This window comes from Ursus americanus, chromosome 4, assembly GCF_024610735.1.
Source record: "Ursus americanus isolate L20-20 chromosome 4, mUrsAme1.1.p, whole genome shotgun sequence".
Taxonomy (NCBI): domain Eukaryota; kingdom Metazoa; phylum Chordata; class Mammalia; order Carnivora; family Ursidae; genus Ursus; species Ursus americanus.
This window is the reverse complement of record NC_142130.1, coordinates 46,712,380-46,735,373: the sequence shown is the minus strand read 5'-3', so window position 1 is coordinate 46,735,373 and position 22,994 is coordinate 46,712,380. Positions and strand designations below refer to the sequence as shown.

At 41.1% G+C, this 22,994-nt stretch overlaps 1 protein-coding gene across 1 annotated transcript; it reads left to right on the top strand.

The window, feature by feature from the left end:
• The first annotated feature begins 3,544 nt into the window (after positions 1 to 3,544).
• On the top strand, positions 3,545 to 17,301 carry C4H3orf85 (chromosome 4 C3orf85 homolog). The gene is made up of 3 exons (XM_045785633.2): positions 3,545 to 3,594; positions 15,354 to 15,487; positions 16,885 to 17,301. Exons 1-3 carry the CDS (start codon positions 3,546 to 3,548, stop codon positions 16,972 to 16,974), a joined length of 273 nt encoding a protein of 90 aa, XP_045641589.1. The 5' UTR covers position 3,545; the 3' UTR covers positions 16,975 to 17,301.
• The last annotated feature ends 5,693 nt before the right edge of the window (positions 17,302 to 22,994 follow it).

Here is a 22,994-nt window from a genome sequence, read left to right as displayed (position 1 = left end):
TCCCAGACCCTGGGATCACGACCTGAGCTGAAGGCAGACACTTAACTGACTGAGCCACCCAGGCATTCCAACCAGCTTATTTTCAATAGGTTGAACGCAGTTGAAAGTTTAGTATGATGTTTATGAGGGTTAGTATCCTCTCCTCCAACATGTTGGCTGACTCTTCACCTTTTATTGATGCTGATGATGTCATTAAATGACACCATGCTCCACCACACCCTTCGCCACTTCTTATCAGAATTTTAAAATTGAACATTGCATTCGCCAGGGTCTGACTACATTGTTGGCATGACAAAGCAGAAACCAAGTTCAGCTTGCTCCTTGGTAAAATAAAATTTTCTTTCTTTTCTTTTTTCTTCTTTAATTTTTTTTTTATAATACTGGATCTGATCTCGCATTTTTTTAACATTTGTATTTCATTAATATGAAAGAGACCATGGGAGCTCACCAAGATCCATCATATCATATTAAAATAATAATTTCTAAGTATAAACCATCAAAGTTGTAAACAGACTCCATTGATGAGCTTCATTAATTCATGCCACTTGATCTTTGTACTTTTCAAAGATAGATATTCCAATTTCATTTCAAAGAGCATTTCTATGTCTTTATAATTAAAGATTGCCAATTTTCATGCACCCAACTTTTTTCTCTTATAGATCATAAGAAGAGACAAGCTCTGGGAAACACTATTCAAAACCCAAGCCTCAACGTAAAAACAAAACTGCTACATTATACTTGCATTCTACAGCCAGTAGGATAAGATTGTAATACTGATAGACCAGTGCAGGAAAATACTGATTCAATCCAATGTAGTTGAGTTTAATTTGAATCAGTTGATTCAATGGAGTTCAGTCATGTTTATTGACGGCTATTATACGATAAGCACTCTGCTAGGCATTGAAGGCATACAAATAGGAGTAAGATGCAGAACCAGCGTTCAGAAAGAATCCACTCAGGAACAGTGACATGCACATATGAAACCACACATAATACAGGGAGATGCAGCCTGAGGGCCAAAGGTATATAGCAGATGTGAGCAAGAGCAGCCAGATTTGATTTGGGGGATCAGAGAAGGAATCGTTCACCAGGAAGGACATTTTCTGGCCCATGCAGGATCTTGCCTTATACACACACCACCCCTGCAAAATTGAGTTGCCCAAGCCACCTTCACCTGTGGACCAAATTGGGGTCACATTCACCTAATTTGTTTCATTTCACTGGCTTATGGCTCTCAGCCCAGCAGTCACTTCACTTCCACTGCAAAGTTTCACCCCGTAATTTCTGAACGCTCCCTGAACAAGTTATGAAATCTCTGAGCCTCAGTTTACTCATCTGTAAAATGATAAAAATGCCTTCATCATTGAACTGTTATGAGGATTAAATGAGACAATTGTACATAAAATTCACAGAAAAGCCATTACTATTTTATACTTGTGTTCTATATCTCAACCAATATAACAGAGTAATGGCCCATTTTGTGAGAAGAAGGGAGTGAAGGAGATGGGAGGCAATCCTGCCTCCACCCCCACTGCCGGGAAGCCTCACTTTAGGTCCAAAAGTTAAGAATGATGGAGGGAAAAGGAGAGACGAAGATGAATTTCTCCTCTGGTTGGGTGTACTTCATGCAAGAAAACTATTTTCCTTTTGATTTCCTTGAGATTTTTCCACTGCGTCACATAATTACTTATTTATACCTCTCCACCAAATAAAGAACAAGGAAAAATCACAGAAATGTGGCCACAGCTGGACACTTAGATGGACACATGGCATAGGCTGCCAAGATTTCGCCGTGCCTATTTCCAAATACCTGCCTTCACAAGCCTTCTATCAATAATTAGAGGCATAACTCTCAACTAGGTAGATCCCAGGTTTCGAAATGCTCTCTACAATTCAAAGATAGAAAAGAAAGTTACTTTCTACCACTTTTATATCTCTATACCTGCTTGTTTCAGATTGCCTAATTTTGATGAGACTGGCTAACTGATGCATGATTTGCTGTTGAGAATAAATTGTGTAACAATGAATTTATTTAGTTAACTGTTAATCGTGCCACAGAAAAGGGTAATTGTTTAAAAAATCAAAATTTAAAAAGTGTTGTGGTTTTATTTATTGTGTACTTTTGTTAGAAACAAACACATCTTGTAATGCAGTTAAACATTCCTATGTCTTTTTTTTAAGTTTTTTTTTTTTTTTCTTAATTTGAGAGAGAGAGCACTGGAGAACAAGAGAGAGTGAGAGGGAACAGGAGCGGAGCGGGGCGGGGCGGGAGGCAGAGGGAGAGGGAGAAGCAGACTCCCTGCTGAGCAGAGAGCCCTATGTGGGACTCGATCCCAAGACCCTGAGATCATGACGTGAGCCCACGGCAGACACTTTACCAACTGAGCCATCCAGGAGCCCCAAATATTCCTTTGTCTTAAACATTTTGTTTTGAGATATGTAGAACCACACGCACTTAGAAGAAATAATACAGAGATATCCTGTGTGCCCTTCACTCAACTGCCCCCAATGGTATCATCTTGCAAAACTATAATGCAATATCACAACCACGATATCAACATTGATGCAATCCACTGATCCTATTCAGATTTCCCCAGTTTTAAGTGTACTCATTTGTTTGTGTATATGTGTCTGAGATATCTGTATTTAGTTCCGTGCAATTTTATCACATTTATGTTCACGTGTACCACCACTGCAGCCAAGATACAAAACGGTTCTATCACTATAAGGGTCCCTCATATTGCCCCTTATAACCACATCCTCCTCCTCCTTCCATGCCTAGTCCCTACCAACTACTAATCTGTTCCTCATTTCTATCACTTCGTCATTCCGAGAAGGTTATGTAAATGGAATCATGCCATATTTGACCATTTGGGACTGGTCATCCATCATAATTCCCTTGAGATCCCTCTAAGTTGATGCGTCTATCAATAATTTGTACTATATCGTTATTGTAATTCATGGTATAGAAGTATTTCAATAAGCTAAACTTGGCTGCTGTAGGACAGCTGCATTGTTTCCAGTTCTTGTCTATGGCTAATAAGGCTGCTGTGGAAAATTCTTGTCCAAGTTTTTGTATGAGCCTAAATCTTCATTTCTCTGAGACAAATGCCCAGTAGTACAATTTCCGGATTGGATGGTAATTGCACGCTCAGATTTATAAGAAACTGCCAAACTGTTTTCCAAAGTGACTATACCATTTTATATTCCCACCAGCCATGTATGAGTGATTCAGTTTTTCCACTCTTTTTTTTTTTTAAACATTAGATGACATTAGTCTGTATGGATGATAAAATTAGTAAATAAATACACGGCCCATATAAGAACAACTTGTAAAAAGTCAGTGCAAAAAGTCCAAAGGGTAAAAAGGCAGGAGTCATATAAAAAAAGCCACCTTAAGCAACAGCCTCTCTGACTCGTCTCGGCTCGCAGGGTGGCCAGGTACGCAGCAAATGCTTCGCACTCCTGGAAAGCAGCCGCTGTGCCCTAAAGCTTTGCTTGCTGTAAATTAAAATAAATAAATCTTTTTTTTCCAAAACAGGATTATGGCCTATAAAATGCTTCAAGTAGCCCTGTGTTCAACATTGCTCATAGGTAAGAATCCATTTGTTTTTTACTTATCATGTCTTTTACAACGATTAGGTTGATAGATAACCCCCTTTTGACTTTTTCAAAGAAATGAACAAATACGTTTTATCCATAGATCAATTCTAGAGCATTGGGAAAACCCAACTATCATGTCATGCGGTGGTTTGGAGCATGTTAGTGTTAATTGCGTGATCATTTTATTCCTAATTATGTATTAACATATTAACATGTCACTATTGCTAAGAAATCTATTTAAGGGCTGCCTCCAAAGAAGTGCTCTTGTGTCCTTGAACAAAGAAAGATTTTAAATGCCTTTCAGAAACTGTAATACTTACATAGTACCATTATGTGGAGACCTCAAGGTACTTCGAGAGTGTGAATTCATTAACCTTTAGAGCAAGCCTTAGCTCAGAGGAGTGGTGTTTTAAAGACAGATCAAGGAAGGTGCTGAAGGTCAGATGGTTTGTTGCCAAACTGACCCAATAATTCAGTGGCTTCTATCTGAATGGAACTGAGAGGTCATTTGTTTTTCTTATAACCCAAACTGAAAATACTTACAAAGGTGTAAATTATTTTCACAGTTAAATCTCTACAATTTGTAAATACTCCTGATGAAATGCTTAAATAAGAATAAGTTTCTACTTTTATGATCAACTTGAAACTCAGGCAAAAAAAAAAATGACATATTTTTCTTGAAGCGCACACACACAGAGAAGTAAAAGGATATAGGTATAACCCTAAAGTACGAACCTAGATATGTATGTACATATATGTATGTGTATATAATTAGCCTTTTATTCTTAAGCATATAAATAATTTTAATAAAGAGTGTTAGTCATCAATGTTACACTTTGTATTTGGGACATATTTAAATAAATGATTTCGAAATTTTTAGCCAAGTTATTATTAGGCGATTACCATCAAGGCCCGTGTAATCACACTCGGTTACAGCCCACCCCTCCAGCCGAAGAAAATGAGGCCGGCTCAGTTTGAGTGAGTGTCTCGGAGCACACTGCAAATTGAAGTCATGGGCTAGTTGTAATCCATCAGTTATTGCTTTTTGCTTTGCCTGCTGATTTATGCAGTCGGCTTGAGAGTGGGTGCTGGTGGACTAGGCCAAGGCGAAAGGCACTAGTGCTGGTCTACGTTCACCTGTGAACTTGCAGGGTCAAAAATACCTGGCACAAAGAAAAACAATCTGGCAAAAGGAACACGGTCCTGCAAAAATGCCTTTTAGGGATTTTCCTAAGAAACAAGTTGGAATTAAATGTAACTCCAGCTGAGATACGAATATGTCTACCTAGAAAGACAACCGGTTCGACCGATTTCACTTAAAAAATGAAGAAGTAGGGGCGCCTGGCTGGCACAGAGGTTAAGCGTCTGCCTTCGGCTCAGGGCGTGATCCTGGCGTTGTGGGATCGAGCCCCACATCAGGCTCCTCTGCTGTGAGCCTGCTTCTTCCTCTCCCACTCCCCCTGCTTGTGTTCCCTCTCTCGCTGGCTGTCTCTATCTCTGTCAAATAAATAAATAAAATCTTAAAAAAAAAAAATGAAGAAGTTAGATGATGTGGTTAAAGTTCATGAAACAACAAGTTGAGAATTAGAAACTAAGGACAGAGGAACATTGACAGGGTGGGGTTAGGCCTTCAGATCTCAGGAAGGAAGCCTTTGCCACGTGTAGGCCGAGTACACTGAAGTCTTTAGAAGCAGATTCATTTGTTACACGGATAATTCGTTTAACTGACATTTGCTAAATCAAAGAGCTCTCAAGTAGGAAATCATAGCCTGAATCAACTTTCTTCCCTTCTTCTCTCCCTCCTCCCATTTTCCGTTTAAGAACGTAGCCTATTCGTCTGCCCTTCCCCGGAGCCCTCTACGTATCACAGGAAAACAACCATCTCAAAACTTGTTTTTATATTTAAAAAAAAAGTTTTCTCTGTTACAGATTAGTTGTCTAACAAATTATTTTTGTCTAGCACTTAATTTGAAGTAAATAGGGAAAAGATCTCATGATCCATTTTCCTAATGGGAACGCTGACACCAAAAACCATGAAGAACCTTCCCCCGGTAATTACATTTACGAGCACGGTCCTCAAATCATTTTATTGATTTTCTTAAAATAGTAATTTATACACAGTGCAACCAGTTCCCCGGTCAGAGAATTAGAAGTCCAAGTGTCATGATTTGATTAAGAAACAAAACAAAACCCCTCTCTTCAGCATTTAGGTCAAGAACTGTCTTCTCCTATAACAAACCCAGAAATATGAATACTACTCTTTAAAGTCTTTATTCTGTGAGCAGGGGGCTTTCCATTTGTTACCTTAAGTCAACTCTTGTAATCACTCTGCAAATAAGTATTATGATTTTCATTTTACACAGAATTTAGGCTTAGAGAAGTTGAATGACTAAGGTACACAGTTAATCCACGGTGGATGCCGGATTCACGTGCGAATTCTACATCCGGCTCTTCAGAGAACAAAACCCTTCTTTCTACTATGCCAACTGTCCCCTCGGGCGCTACCATGCAGGATATGGGACGTGCAGCTGTGGGATGGGCAAAGGAGCACACAGCAAGGCCTCCTCCGGAGAAAGGAATAAGGCCCGTATCACAGCCTTTGGTTCTATGTGAACAGGCCAGGAGTTAGGGAGCTGGATGACTTTATGTGAGTAAACAGAGCCAAACTAAGATATAACCAGGGGTTTTCTACAACAGCTTCTAGTTGTGGTGAGGGTAGAGAGAAGTTCTAAACTCCAGAGGGCACTCCTCAAAATCAATCTGGCCCATCTCACACAAAGAAGAAATGCGGAAAATGCACGTATTTGGAAATATCTCACGAAGCAAAGAAACCAGTCCTTGAAGGTGACCCATGTGTGGGACAATCTGGAGGTTCTTCATGCCCATATCGTTAACCTGTGATCAGATCACATGAAGTGCAAGTATGTCTTCCGGTTTTAGACAGGGCAAGCGAGCTGCCTTTAGTCCTTTTCTCTAGCATTGCTCCAGCTCTTACTTTTCACTCCACACCTAGTAACCAAAAGTGATTTGTCTTGAAGGTTTTTGTTTGGTTGGCTGGTTGGTTTGGTTTGGTTATTTTAGATAAGAGCTTTTAAGCTCACATTTTTTTTTTTTTAAAGATTTTTATTTATTTATTTATTTGACAGAGATAGAGACAGCCAATGAGAGAGGGAACACAAGCAGGGGGAGTGGGAGAGGAAGAAGCAGGCTCATAGAGGAGGAGCCCGATGTGGGGCTCGAACCCGGAACGCCGGGATCACGCCCTGAGCCGAAGGCAGACGCTTTAACCGCTGTGCCACCCAGGCGCCCCTTAAGCTCACATTTTTTTCCCCTCGACGGAGTCGGCCCCTCCGGTCCCCCCATGTTTGCCTTCTGTACCATCCCTAGAAGGAACAGCCCTTCTCAGTCATCCAGCCGCCCCACACCCCACCACCCTGTTCTTTGGAGAGTCTGTATTTCTGGATATAGTTTTAGTTTATTTTATGAGAACTTGTTCTTAATTTTATCTACTCACTTTGGCTTAAGATTGATTGACGTTCTCAAGAAAATGAGTAGTGAGAATAAACTGGGAAATATCTAGGTTAGAGAAAAACACCATGGCCTATGACTACATTCGATGAGCACTCTGGGTGTTGCAGAAAAGCCATCTGTTTTCCTGTCCACATGACATCATTTGTCATGGCGCTAGAGTTGGAAAACCCATCAACACACACAGGCAATGACCCAGAAGGGGTTACTATTGAATCATATAAAACACTGCCTTTGGTGAGTTACAAATTTTTCTGTCTACAAAATCAAAAGCTGATAAAAGACCTGCCAGCTCCAAATACGCCCCAGGAAATTATGTGGTGGTGCCTGCGAGCATGTATGTGGGTGTATGTTTGCATGTGGTGGGCAAGTTGAAAAGACTGAACTTAAATTCGAGTAATATGAGTTCCTGTTTACTTTGCAAAGTATTCAACACGCCAGCAACTGTAACATCAATAAAGCCAAAGTTCCCTGAGTTAAAAGTTCATTTACGAAAGCATTTCATTAACAGTTTAGTAAGATGATGGGCTTGAGAGCTGGTCCCGAAGTTCGGTGTTTCTTTCTTTCTTCTAGCTGACTTCCATCGATTCTCTGCCCTCTTATCTTTTTACTTCCCTGTTCCCTTTTTCCGTGGCTTTTCAAATTTTGCAACCTTTCATTTTTGTAACTTCCCTTCTTTTGTCTCTGCTTCCTCTGATTTCTTTTCTTGATTTCTCCCTTTTTCTTCAAACCCCAAATTTCTTCTCTCTCATATTCTCTCTAATTTTTATCTGAATTGAGACAAAGCGAGAGAATCTATTCTACTAAATATAACTGTTGTATCTTCCACCATAAATTTTTGGGTCAGTGACCAAAATTTAGATTGGGAAGAAAAAAAATAACTAATTTATATTTTATTTTAAAAATTATTTACTTAACACAGAGAATAAAATATTCAACTTTAAAGATTTATTTGAGAGAGAGAGCCACGGAGCAAGCATGAACAGGATGAGGGGCAGAGGGAGAGAGAGAAGCAGACCCCCCACTGAGTAGAGAACCCGACACGGGGCTCATTCCTGGGGCCCCGAGATCATGACCCGAGCTGAAGGCAGATGATTAACCAACTGAGCCACCCGGGCCCCCTAAAATATTCAATTTTAAACATATGAACCTAAACATGAGTATTTCAATCATTCACAAAATTATAACATTTCTCCTACACTTAGCAAGATCTTAGAAAATTTTACCACGTTGCCAAGATGTCTGTATATACTGTTCTCCTGAATCTCTTTTGTACTTAATTCCTAGTGACCATTTATACTTTAGTTTAATACTTAATTTAGGTGTCTGGGCAGTTATTTCATCTTTTTTTCTAAAGATATAAACATTTTAAGGGAAGGGACTAAGCCTCAGTCCAATAAAAATAGTAAATAATAAATGTTATTCTTTCATTGCTTATGCTGAACGCTAAGTGCTTTGCTTTCAGCATCCCGTCCCTGAGTGTTTTGAAACTCGTGGCAGGACAGTCCTGCTTATTCTTCCTCTCCAGCACCAGGCATCAGGAACCACTGCAGAGAGCAGTATCACCCAGCCTCTAAGGGACATAGCTAGCTGCGGGCCATCCTATGGATTTGTCGGGCCATCCTGTGTCTTCCGCTCCTGCTAAATCCCACCACATTTATTCACAGGCACAGAATTCCTTCACTCATGTAACTGTCTATGAATATTCACAGAAGCCACAGCCCTGGCTTTCCAGGGATGACAAACTCCTGCTGGTTGGAGTGCCCTGTCCGTGCTGTATTTTTTTTCCTGTTTCTTAGGGAGGCTCTGAGACAACAGACATGTTGGATCCTCTGCACCACCTTCTGACACACAGAACTCTCACCCCCCTTCTTGGCCTGCTTTTGATCAAGCTGAAAAATAAACCGAAGAGGAGCAAGGAAGGCAATCAATCCCCTTTAGTACTGAGAAAGGCTAATTTGGCAGATACAACATAGTGTGAGATATAAAGGGCCTGATGACTGGATCCCAGAATTTGGCAAATTTCATATCCGGTTGCAGGTTGCAGAACCAGGAGAGAAAGCGTGATCTCAGAGAGCAGCTCACTCTCAAGAGGACAAGGCGGAGCCAGCTGGATGGGCCAAGTTATGCCTCTCGGACTTACTAGTTACATGGGGCCATTGCCCCATCTGAGAGGCAGTCTACAAAGGGGAGAAGGGTGGCCTGAGGTTTCTCTAAACGAGCTCCCTGTACAGGGAAGAAAACAGGACTCTGCCATCAGACTCTGTCCTTCGATTCTGCATCTTGGGTTTCACATCAGGCTTTCTGATCTTTTTGGCGTATAGGTTCCTACCGCAAGGGTCATCTTCATGGTCATGTGCACAGTATAAAGACTAGTCAGTTATTTCTCCACTACCAAATTTAAAGACTCTTTTTCAGGCTTCCCTGGGTGATGGCTAACTAGGGAATCATTCCATTTCTAACTGTACAGCTAATGTTACCAGCATACAGCTCCCCCACCCATGATGGGCACTCATCTCTGGGCATAATGTGAATATATTTTTATTTGTATTGCTTTAATTATTGACTAGATCTATTTTGACTTCTCTTTCACTTATTTCTGCCTATCTCAGTGCTGAATTTCTCAGCATGTAAGCTCCTTGGCAGTACTAGGAGCTATACCCATTTAGCAGATTCAATATGCTTCTGATGCCCTAATACCATGCAGGGAAAGTAATTTTCAATTAACGACCTATTGGTTATGAATGTAGTCCAGTTAAAAATATTGGAGCTGCAAGAGCTCTTAGTTGGCTTCATATGATCCAGACCCGTTTTACAGAACAGGAAATGGAGGGACAGGGGTAACCAAATAATGACCCAGCTGATCACTGGCAGGGCTAGGATGAGACTCCCCATCTCTGATCCTTCTTGGCTTGTGTGGCAAGAGCTGTAATCTCCAATGTGGCCATACTCTGAAGTGGCTGCCTTATTTCAACTGTACAGAATTTTCTGCTGAGGATATTCGAGACATGTTTAGATAGCAGAACTAAGCTTGACAGATCCTATTAAAACTACTATGATATGGGATGAAAGGAAGGAGGGTGTGTAGGGAGTTGGAAAGAAAGAGAGGAAGATTTTTTTATAGCTTATGATTTTAAAATTTAAAAAAGGCATTAACCTGGCTGATACTGCCTACATTAAAAAAAAATTTAAAAACCAACAAAGTAATAAAACTCAGGGTTCGGTTTTCAAACCCCAGCAGTATTATAGAGGCTTACAAACACAAACTGTGATCTTGCTCTCACTAACTTTCAAGGTTGATCAGGCAGAATGAAAAAGGGAGGAGAAATTTCTCAAGCAGAGAGGATAATAGCATGCCCTTCTGTATTACTTGCATTTTATTTCCAGCCCTGCCAATGACTTACTCTGTGACCTTGAGTGAGTCATTTCATCTCTGTGTGTCAATTTTCTCATTTGTAAAGTAGGATAATAAATACTACTCTCTGTCTGTCTCGTGGGTGATGCTATTATCACCATCAATTAATATTTATTGGATGCCTGTTGGGTGCACAATGCTGAGGTAGGTGCTTTGTTCAGGGGCAAGGGTGGGGGCGAGGGGGACATTGTATCAGTGAAACATTTTCCATGAGCAAAAAAGAGAGAAGATTTACAAAAGACAGAATTATTAGAGCTTAAAATAGCTATGGCTTATATTTTAAAGCATGCTTCTCTGCCAAGATTTATGTAATAGCATTTTTCTTCCTTAGCGATTGTACAATGCACCAGGACAATCACAGTGCAGAGTATTGGTTTTACTTTTGGATGATTCCAAGTAACACTATCTAAAGTGGTTACTATACTCTATCTAGTTACAAATTACATCATAAGCATAATTTATGTAGAAACGTTTATTAGAGGGGAGCCTGGGTGGCTTGGTGGATTAAGCTGCTGACTTCTGATTTCAGCTCAGGTCAGGATCTCAGGTTGTGGGATTGAGCCCCCACTTATGACTCTGTGCTCAGCTGGGAGTCTGCTTGGGATTCTCTCTCCCTCTCCCTCTGCACCTGCTCTCTCTCTCTCTCAAGTAAATAAATAAATCTTTTAAAAAAGAAACATTTATTAGATATTGATGCTGGATCTTCTTTGCCTAGATACTCTGTTTGTTTTGAAAACCCCCCTCCCTTTGTCTTTTAACAGAATAAGAACACATTAAACATGTAACACTGTAATTGACACCTTCTCTTCAAAGACAATGAAGAGAAGTCTGAGCAGTCGCCTATGAACACATCTCAGTTAAAATCAGAACTACAATGATGGTCAGTCCGCGCCAGTGAGCCCAAACGAATGAGTTCCCTGTTCTGTTCCAACCAGTCCTGGCTTCCCATCCCCGGTGTCACTCACCTGATTCAGGTCCTCCTTATCTGTCCTCTGGACCATTAGAAGAGGCTCCAACCTGTGTCTCCTGGTCTCTCTTCCTTTAACCACCTGCCTTCCAACACCACGGACAAAGCAGTTTCCAAAAGTATCTGTGAATGGATAAACAAAATGTTTGGCATATACGTACAAAATACTATTTGGTCTTAAAAAGGAATGTAATGCTGATATACGCTTCAACATGTAAACCTTGAAGATACTCTACTAAGTGAAATAAATCAGACACAAAGGGACAAGTAGTGAGTGATTCCTCTTAGATGGGGTACCTACAATAAGCAAATCCACAGAGACAGAAAGCTAATGGTGGTGGCCAAGGTCTGCAGGAGAGAGTAATGGGAATTGTTGAAGTTTGTATTTCGGGGGATGAAAAAATTCTTGAGATAGTGGTGATGATTGTACAACACTGTGAATGTGCTTGATGCCACTGAATTGTACAATTAAAACTGGTTAAAATGGTTTTATGTGATGCATGTTTTAATCATAATCAAACAAAAAAATGTTAAGTAAATCTGGTCCTACCACTTTCTTGTTCAGAAATAGTAATGATTTGAAGAATAGAGTCCAAACTGCTTGGTATGACAGTAATAATCTTCCGACATTCTCTGACCACATCCACACCTCAGCCCTACCCTGCAATCACATTGGCAAAGTGAGGGTCACCAAACCCGAGCCTTACTTTGCATCTCTGTTCTTTGGCCTTCCCGTCTTCTTCAGCCTGAAATACATGCTCTTTGTTTCCACCCCCTTCTTCCTAACTGGAAACATTCCATATAACCTTGGAAGCTCAACTCAAAACCAGTTTCTCTGTGATCCCTCCACACCAATATCAGAATTAATCACTCCCCCTTCATTTTTTTAAAAAGATTTTATTTATTTATTTGACAGAGAGAGAGAGACAGCCAGAGAGAGAGGGAACACAGGCAGGGGGAGTGGGAGAGGAAGAAGCAGGCTCCCAGCAGAGGAGCCCGATGTGGGGAGGGGATCCCAGGACTCTGGGATCATGCCCTGAGCCGAGGCAGACCCTTAACGACTGAGCCATCCAGGCGCCCCAATCACTCCCCCTTCAAACAGTCTGGTCACAATATGTTTCCTTATAATTATTTATGAACTCTGAATATAATGTGAGTTCCTTAGTGGCAAGGGTTGTTTTTTGTTTATCTTTCTATGCACCGATGATTATCCGAGCAGGGATGGGGTGAGGCAAGTGGCGATCTTATGGCACAAAATTGGTGTAAGTTTGAGAGCAAGTTTCTTCTTCTATTTGTGGACTCACTTTCTTCATCCGGGTCTAAGCTCTGGCGATTAGCAGCTCAACCTGACATCAGGAGGCACTCAAAATGCATCATATTAGTTATCTACTTTGACCTAATAATTTCCCCAAATTGTAGCAACTTAGAACAAGAAATATTTATTATCTTACAGTTTCTGAGGAATTTGGGAGTCGCTTAGGTCAGTGATTCAGACTCAGGATCTCTCATGAGATTACAGTAAAGATGTCAGTGAGGGCTATTGTGATCCAAAGGCTTGACTGGAACGAAAGCATCAGATTCCCAGGTGGATCATTTGCGTGGCTGTTGGTGGGAGGCTTCAGCTCCTTGACAGGTGGGCCTCTTCTCAGGGCTGCTTGAGCGTCCTCACAACATGGCAGCTGTCTTCCATTAGAGCAAGCGAGCCAAGAAAGGTGCGAGGCAGAAGCTATAATGCCTTTTATGTGCTAGCCACAGAAAGCACACATTGCCATTTCCACAGTATCCTGTAGTTACACACGCCCACCCTCCTAAATGAAAGAAGACCACAGAGGACACGAATACCAAGGAGGCAGTGGTCTTTGGAGGACATCTTGCAGGATGGCTTCCATGGGCATGCTGGCTTGATTGTTTGGAATTAGAGGACCTAGAAGCAGGCCAATATTACTACTACCATCTGTTACTAATATCTACTGAAAAGTTGACTTTTGTCTTTTATTTTTAAATCATGAATAACAAAAACTGCTAACTTCCTATTAATAGAGAACGTGTCTGAGTCATTTTTCTATCTTCATCACTAGTAGTTTTTGCACCTAGAGGCAGCCTGATAGATGTGTAATATCCACAGAGGTTGTCATTTTCAATAGGTAGGCAGTTAGAACGAGAGCTTAGTGGGATAACAAATTAAACTAGAAGTAACAGAGCATATAACTAAAACCCTGCTTAGTGCTCAAGGTCAAGCTTGGAAAAGCATAAGATCATAAGGAATGTGTAAGTAATGACTGTCTCTTTTCTATAAATACGTAAGACTTTTATTATTTTTTTTTCCCCTTTGGCCCCAAGCATTCCTGTCTCTTAGTCATAATATTGCACAGTAGCTTTAAAGGAAGAATTCCATCTCCCTTCCTACTAGCTATGTGGCCTTGAACATAGTATTTAACTTTTCTCTGATGTAGTTACCTTGTCTGCAAAATGAGGTGATTGACAGTGCTACTTCCTAGGTTCGTCGTATTAAATAAGGTAATTCAAGTAAGGTATCTTTAGCGCAATGCTCAATAAATGTTAATTACCATTATTATTTGTGGGTGACATCAGTACACACAGACATGCACAAATAATCTAGCTACCTCTAATCATTTCTTCAGACATCCATTTTACAAATTCCCAGTGCCACATCGTTCCTCCAGCTTAAAATGTAAAGACTTGCTCCTTCTCCTATCCTGTTAAATTTCATCCTTTCTTCAAGGAATAGGTTCAGCAATTTTCCTGACCATGAAAATGTCTGCTTGTGCCCCAGAGACCCAAAGCTCAATAACAACACCTTCTCCTAAACTCCCGTAGCACAATAAAATCCTATGTTGCCCTGTTTTATTTTGAATCTGGTACCCCTCACCCTCCTCCCCGACAGAGGAGAGGTTTAATACCTTATAGTTCACTATAACTCTGGTCAATAGAGTCCTGTTAATGATGAAGCTGTAGAGTACCTAACGTAACATTTGTAACAAATGCTTCTTTATTACAAGCAATGAACAGATTGTATTGTTATCACAAATAGGTCAGGAGTGTGTTTTTCCTTGATACTGATTCAAATTACAACTCTGAGTGTGATTGTGTTTTATTCGGAAATGAAAATACAATATAGACTGTTAAAATTTCAAGATACTAAAAGAGTCTGGATTTTAAAAACAATCATCTTTTTTTTTCCTTTAATCCTGGACTGGGAAGGAGTTTGCACAAAATGCAAACTTCTTCAATTCAGTGATAGATCTATCAATACTAACAATTTAAACCACAGTGTCAGATGTGGAAGCAGTCTACTTCAAACTGAAAGATATATTCTCTTTTGGAAGGCTAGGAAAGGAAGAATAAGATTGCTGACTGCCTGGTTTGAGCCAGATGGTGTATAGCCATTAATATACCCAAAGCTTACAGTAATCCTATATTATTGTGTTACTGTGTTATTATCATACCTTTTTACATATAAGAAAACTGCAGCTTCGAAAAATTAAGCAACTTGTCCAGAAAAGTGATAGAGCTGGAATTTGAATACAGGTCTTCGGGTTCCCATGCAGGTATAGAAGGCTCTAAAAATCTTTTCCATCCAGCACGGGGTACTGGCTTTCATGCAGCGCTATACTCAGGACACATAGGGTGTGAAAGCACAGTGATGGGGGAAGGCTGAGGAGCATAGCTCCTATCTCCCTTGGTGCATAGCTTTTTCAGGGCTCCCTTCTCAGGTCCCCAACTTCCCAAAGGCCACGGCTGTATCTCTTTAAGAAGATAAACATTGAGATGTAAACTATTGCCCTAAAAGACGCTGTGCTCTTGGACTTTGAATTACAGGAGCGTTGGGAGCACCATTTTTGTTGGAGGACCCAGCAAACCAGTTCCTACATCTCAAAAGACACATGTATTTGCAGGATTACTGGGACCCAAATCAGAATCCAAATATGTGGGGCAACACGCTGGCTGATCAGGTATTTGCATCAGAAACAATGCACCATCTATCTGGCTGCGTACGCACTGCATCGGCAGGCCACGCAGCACCAGCCCAACCCGTGATTTTTTTCTCTCTAGCCACCCTGAGCTATCCCTGCCCTCTCCTCCCCATAAAGTGACTTGTCTGGTTATCGCCACCTCTTCCTTCCAGACTAAAATCAAATGTTCCCTCCTTGTTGAAACCTTTCCCTTCTTTCCTGGGTGACATTTGTCCTTCTTTCATTTCTCCCCTTTGCATGACACTCACATGTGAAGAGCTCTCTAAATGTCACATGGGAATTAGTTGCCTTGTGCGCCCAACCTTCTCACCTAGGCTACAGAAGTAAGGTGCACGTCTTAGCCATCAAGGTCATTATTCTCAGAAACTATCGAAATGACCGTTACTCAGTCAAATCTCAGTAGATTGTCGCATGTTTGGGTGGGTGGATGAATGGAACGCGGTCACGTTTTAGTTCCCTTTCAGTTATTCAACAGCTTATTTTCCTCTGGGATAATTATGCAAACCTTTAATGTCATTCCTTCATTTGCTTGCCTTTTGTATACTTTTCTATTTGTTTGGAAGTCTCACTCCAAGAGAAGTAAAGAAGAAATGTGCCTTAGCCGGTTTCATTCCATGTTTACTTTTTTGATGGAAGAAACTCCAGGCCAAATAAAATTGCTGAGTTGCCTGAGGATTTCAATTATTTATGATTTCCCTCCTAAAATTTAGCAATTTAGAAAACAAAAATGTATAACAAATTAATGAATCCCTTCACTTGTTTGTCCTTTTTCTCTTTACACGTGTGTGAGGCTGTATCGCCAGGCTAGAGGTTGTATAAAGTCATAAAAAAAATGGAATGTCCTTATTTTTCTGGGGCATGGGTCCTATCTTTACTCTGCCTGGCTGAGTTTTAACTGGTCTACCAGGATTGGCTGGGTAGCATTTGCTGATGAAAACCACCAGCTTGAATAATGCATCTAGTTTTATGCATATTTTTCTCCAACAGGCATCATTTAGAGGTATTAAAACCAGACATTTGTTTATTTGGCAAATTAAATATTACATAAGCGGGTAGACTGTGTCTTCTTTATGGAATACTGAAATTTTCAAGTGCACTCCTGCCTCTAATTGTAGACCAGTGCTGTGATAACCGACAGATACTATAATGTATCAGGACACTGCCACATGGGTTCATACAGGGGCCCCAAAACACCGTAAACATTTAAGCATTGAAGTATACAGGCCGCTAAAAGTATGTTAACCAAACCTTGGCTACTTTTCTTCCACTCTACTTCTCTCAGTCTTTTAAGATTATCTGTACGATAATGCAAATAACTGATATAACATGTGCTCTCCATACTCAGAGATCATGACTTGAAGTTTCTTTCATTGCAGGTTCGTGAAACATGGACTGCTTTGAAAACAACAGCACAGTATTATCTGAATGTGAACGCCTTCACTTCTGACACGCCCCCTGCCCAGTAAATGTGCTTCGACGGTTAAACCAGGAGAGCAAAAACAGTGGGAGTCAACATGGCAATGGACCCAAACCATGGGCTTTGGAGAACTGGAGGCAAATCCATGCCACTTAAAAGATTATTTAATATGTCTGCCTCGTGGAGCTTTGATAGGAGTAAACATGAAAACCCAAGTAGAGACTTAGAAGTTCCCAGTAAATTGTAGCTCTTAAAAATGAGAACTAAAATAATGACGATACTAATAACATCTATTAAAAAGGGGCTTTTATGGAAAAGGAAATCAAAAACAGAAAAGTAGTATCATTAAAACTCACTGTTGATAGCTCGCTTTCGATTGCCTGCTTTTTGAGAGCGTTCGCTTTTTAATTAAAGGAAGGGAGAGCTCTCAAATGGGGTTGGTCCCCTCCTTTTTCTTCAATACTTTTCACTTTGTAAAGCCAGCCTGTTTTAAGATTGTGCTTTTTTTTTTTTTTTAAGATTTTATTTATTTATTTGACAGAGATAGAGGCAGCCAGTGAGAGAAGGAACACAAGCAGGGGGAGTGGGAGAGGAAGAAGCAGGCTCATAGCGGAGGAGCCTGATGTGGGGCTCGATCCCAGAATGCCGGGATCACACCCTGAGCCGAAGGCAAACGCTTAACGACTGAGGCACCCAGGCGCCCCTAAGATTGTGCTTTTGAAACTTTTCTATCAAAGGTGTATTGCTGAGGGCAGTAGAGAATGCCATCTTAAATCCTGCTGGGGGCAGATGATGACTAGGAACCCACTGGAAACCTTCATCTGTAAGTGGAAACCTCCCGAGGAATTTTGTCAAATTTGTGCAAGTTTTGCATTCTAGCCCATAATGTATTGATATTTATTTCAATTTGAAACAACATTTTTAACTTACCGGCCAGGGACATTTATTACTGTTTTCTAATAAAACTGGAATATTGATTCTAAAGAAAAATGGACTATATTTATGCTACAGTTTTCCATATGCCCATAAAATACCAGGTCAGTACTCTAGTTTGAGACGTATTGAGGAGATGATAGGACCAATCACCTATATTGCCCCCCAAAATCACAGATAGGTAGAAATTTTGTTTTCCAAAGTCTTTCTCTCTCTGTGTGCCTAGGTCAATTGTTGTATGTCAAAAAAATCAAACATGAAGAAGCTGCAATGTGAAGACTTCAGCCCAGCACTTTCCTCTTCAAGAGGACATTGGCAGCTCCTCAGTATTCCCCATTTCCTATCCCCTGCCCTAGAGGCCTTTGCAGTGAGAAATCTGAGGCTGATGCATAATTTATGCACTTAACTATTATCCATTTCTAATATATACACAGATTTTTAAATCAAAACACAACTGAATGGGCAAAAGAAAGAAGATAAATCATTCGGGTTTGCAGTAAGAAAGTTGAGATTGTACATGAATACATCTCAGAGTTTCAACAATAGTATGCATTTGCTACCACAAAGTTCCACTCTTCGCTCATTTAATAAAAAATTTAGAGAATGCCCATGTATTGATCAGCATTCTCCAGAGAATCAAAATCAATAGAATGTGTATATGCTGAGAAAAAGATTTATTGTAAGGCATTGGCCCCTGTGATTATGGAGGCTGGCGAGTCCAAAAGCTGCAGGGTAGGCCAGCAGGCTAGAGACCAGAGAAGAACCAGCGTTGCAGTTCAGGTCTGAAGGTCATCAGGCCAGAACTCCAGCAAAGAGCTGATCGTGCGGTTCGAATCCTAAGGCCATCTGTTGGCAGAATTCCCTCTTGCTCATGGAAAGTCAGTTTTTTGTTCTATTTAGGCCTTCAACTTACTGGACGGGGCCCATTCACATTATGGAGGGCCAGAGGCTTTACTCAAAGTCCACCAATTTAAATGCTAAGCTCATCCGAAACATCATCGCAGAGACATCCGGAATAATGTTCGACCTCCTACTGGGCACAGGGGCTCAGCCACGCTGACACACACGTTAACCATTACAACCTATGTTAGGTTATTTAGACTGCACCCACGTGCACACACACACACACACACACACACTCACAAAGCTGTGATGGAAGCAACATGTGCAAGAGAAAAAGAAAAGGACTTTAATTCATTCATTTGTTCAGTATAATACAAGGAAGAAGCTGCGTGTGCCGTGGGCCACCGATAGTGTGAAATTATAAGTCAGCTGCCAAGGTAATTTTGATTTAGGGAGCGCAAAAAAGGAGTTTTACCACGAGGTTGTTATCGGGTTAAACAAGCATGGAAAGGGGGTTTCTTTTTTTTTTTTTTTTAATTTATTTATTAGACAGAGATAGAGACAGCCAGCGAGAGAGGGAACACAAGCAGGGGGAGTGGGAGAGGAAGAAGCAGGCTCTTAGCAGAGGAGCCTGATGTGGGGCTCGATCCCATAACGCCGGGATCACGCCCTGAGCCCAAGGCAGACGCTTAACCGCTGTGCCACCCAGGTGCCCCGAAAGGGGGTTTCTTATTCAAACATAATTTCATGACAAATTACGGGAAATTTATACAATATCAGAAAACAAACAAATGAGGGGCGCCTGGGTGGCACAGCGGTTTAACGTCTGCCTTCGGCTCAGGGCGTGATCCCGGAGTTATGGGATCGAGCCCCACATCAGGCTCTTCTGCTGTGAGCCTGCTTCTTCCTCTCCCACTCCCCCTGCTTGTGTTCCCTCTCTCGCTGGCTGTCTCTCTCTCTGTCAAATAAATAAATAAAATCTTTAAAAAAAATAAATAAAATAAAAAAGCCTACTGAAATTAAAAAAAAAAAAAAAGAAAACAAACAAATGAAAGCAGTCTTGGTCTACGTAAAATAACTTATCTAGAAATCCAGCAGTTAACTTCCACACAGCAGAGCAGGAAGTGGTGAGTGTTCCTTTTTTTTTTTTTAGAGTATTTAGGTTTTTTAGGATTTAAGAAAACCTAAGTACCACATATTTAGTGTCTACATGCAAAATTAGTTTCGACCAGAACAACTCTTAATTCATTGTTTAAAGAAATTGACTGTATTGAGAGACCAATTATCTGGCTGATTCAATTTAACTGATTTTTTTTTTCAAAATTGTAAGTGGTTTGTATGTATGTGTGGTGGGGGAGGGTGCCCTCTGATTTTCTTTACGTCTCTATCTAATTTATAAACTCTATGTAAAAGTCTGCTTGTTTCAAGACTAAAGACCTGTTTAACATTTTTAAGAGCCCAGAACCAACTACACCAATTGCACAATAAGAGGAAAAACAGAAAGCATCAGAGACTACCCCTTTCCTCACTTCCTGAGACTCTGTACAGCCTCGTTCTCCTGCAGCATCAAAAACATAAATGCTCTGGGGCGCCTGGGTGGCTCAGTCGGTGAAGCGTCTGCCATCAGCTCAGGTCCCTGGGATGGAACCCCAATCCCTCTGCCCATGCTCACTAGAACGCATGAGTGCGTGCTCTCTCTCAAAAAAAAACAAAAACAACAATGAAAAGGACATAAATGCTCTGGTGACTCTGGATTCTTCTGAAATAGTTTCTATTCTGAGGTCTCAAGGCAAGCAAGCTAAGGCCGGTCTGACAGATCCCTTTTTACAGATTAAAAACCAAAAACCCAGAGAGTTCCCTTGCCCCTTCCCCAATGTGAGGATTTAGCAAAAAGACATCTTTCTAGGAACCAGAAAGTTGGCCCTCACCAGACATCAAAGCACCTGGCACCTTGATTTTGGACTTCCCGGACTCCAGAGCTACGAGAAATAAATGTCTGTTGTTTGTAAGTCACCCAGTCTATGGCGTTCTCTTATAGCAGCCTGAACAGACTAAGACACTTTCTTATGTCAGTAGCAGGACAAACAAATGCGATGTGATATAATTTATCCACATGCTATCCAGTGAATCGATAAGGGAACTGAATAAGAACTCAATAATATTTTTCATTTCTGGACTTCAGTTTCACCAACACATCAGACCCAATCTCAGAAGACATCCATCCTCCTGTGCCAATTCATTGTAATTTAAACAGAATAACTAATGGATGGGAGTACTGAACATATAGAACAAATTAAAAATGAAGGTATTTATTTTCATGTGTTGATTTTACTTACTCCATTTATTTTCCCCAAATTGATCTAAAACATCTCAGGCAACTGAACCAGGCGAAGAATATATATATCTCACACTGTTATCTTCAATGATAGTGACAGCCTGAATTAATTTTATTGAAAGTAATTTAGCATTGACTGGTTAAATATACAAACTACCAGTCTGAAGCAGAGATATTGCCAGACTCCTTCAAATTAGAGACAAAAAAATAAATAAATGTTTGGAGATTACCTCACAAATTGGAACTGTTTAGAAGGCTGTTCAAATGTAAAAAAGAAATCAATTATCTAAATTCAAAATATTTTATCCCATCCATCAGTGACAAAAGCAGCAGCATTTTCTTCTTCTGATCATAATGTGAGAAACCAAGCTAATTATTTTTTAACAGACAATTTCAGGAAAGGGATGCCGTCATAGCCCTACCCCTTTTTGCTCCATCAAAAGTATATTTTACAAGGGATTCTTTGATGATCTTTAATCAGGTAGTAACTACAGAGAGAAATAAATTACCAGGACTTGTAGAGTTGAAATTTTAAATACCTTTAAATACCATACATAGCCACTCCAGCATTTTCCTGAGAGACTTTATGGTTAATTCCTGGTTCTACCCCGTCCTTGGGGGAGGGGAGGGATGTAACTTGGTATTTAAGTATGTAGCCTCTGGGGCGCCTGGGTGGCACAGCGGTTGGGTGTCTGCCTTCGGCTCAGGGTGTGATCCCGGCGTTGTGGGTGTGATCCCGGCGTTGTGGGATCGAGCCCCACATCAGGCTCCTCCGCTATGAGCCTGCTTCTTCCTCTCCCACTCCCCCTGCTTGTGTTCCCTCTCTCGCTGGCTGTCTCTATCTCTGTCAAATAAATAAATAAAAAATCTTTAAAAAAAAAAATAAGAATGTAGCCTCTGGAGCCAGAGGCCTGGGTCATAGTCCCCTCCTGCGCCTGCGTTTCCTATCTCTGAAATGGAAACAATAAATCACGGTCAAGTGGAGTGGGGCTTGCAGGAGATAAGCTTCTGACACGTAGTAGGCCCTCTACAAATACTTGCTTGCAATAATAGAATATACATTATCTCCACTTTGGTTTTCAAAATAGTTTTAACTGTTAGGAAAAATTTTCATCTAATAAACACCTAAGGGCTAATGCTATTTTTTTTAAGCTAGAAATAAACCTGATTATGATAGCAGTGTTAAAGAAAATCCCACCAGGGACCTCAGACAACAATGTTGCTTTATCATCTGAATAGCTGCTTTCTGAGTCGCATACGACCACAAGTCACTTTCCCTTAACACGCCGTAAAATGGTTACCCAAATGATGACAAGCAAGAAATTAAAATTCGGGGAGCTCTCAGTAGTTGGTATTTCCAAACAGATCAATCTTACCATTGTTCTGCTTTTCTAAAGCATCTCAAACAGCTCTCCCGCAGCTGTGCATTTGTGAGCTCGTAGGTCTGAGGCACTGCAGCTACTTGGTGCCAGGGGGCCAAAGAGGAGTGGGACCAGTCCCTGCTCCTCTGGCTTTCCGGGGCCTCACAGTGAACTGAGGAGTCCCCAAATGCGCACAGTCTGATGACGGCAGGGCACAAGGGACGTTAAAGCAGCAAAAGGCTCCTTATGCCTGCCTGGCGCCTGCCTGGAGCTCTGACCTCCTCCTGGACTGCTCGCCCCTCCCCAACACATGCCAGTCCTCGCGGCCTTCCCGTCACGGCAAAGCATGCCAAGTCTGCCCCGACCTCAGAGAGGTACGCTTCCCTCTGTCTGGACCACGCTTCCTAGGAAGTCCATGAGTTGGCTTCTTGCTATCATTTAGATCTCAGCTCAAGGGTTCCTCCTCAGAGAATGCAGCCCTGACTAACTGGTCCTAAGTGGCTGAATTTAGTGGCTTCGGCCACGTGAATTTATCATCTCACACTCCTGTAGGCCAGAAGTCTGACACCGGGGTCACAGGCACTCTCAGCAGAGCGA

What these genes read in the sequence shown, in the direction of transcription:
- C4H3orf85 (XM_045785633.2), top strand. Translation starts at nt 3,546, where the DNA reads ATGGCCTATAAAATGCTTCAAGTAGCCCTGTGTTCAACATTGCTCATA. An exon ending in GTGTTCAACATTGCTCATAG is followed by an intron (nt 3,595 to 15,353) that starts GTAAGAATCCAT and finishes TTTGAATTACAG; the next exon opens with GAGCGTTGGGAGCACCATTT. An exon ending in GCAACACGCTGGCTGATCAG is followed by an intron (nt 15,488 to 16,884) that starts GTATTTGCATCA and finishes CTTTCATTGCAG; the next exon opens with GTTCGTGAAACATGGACTGC.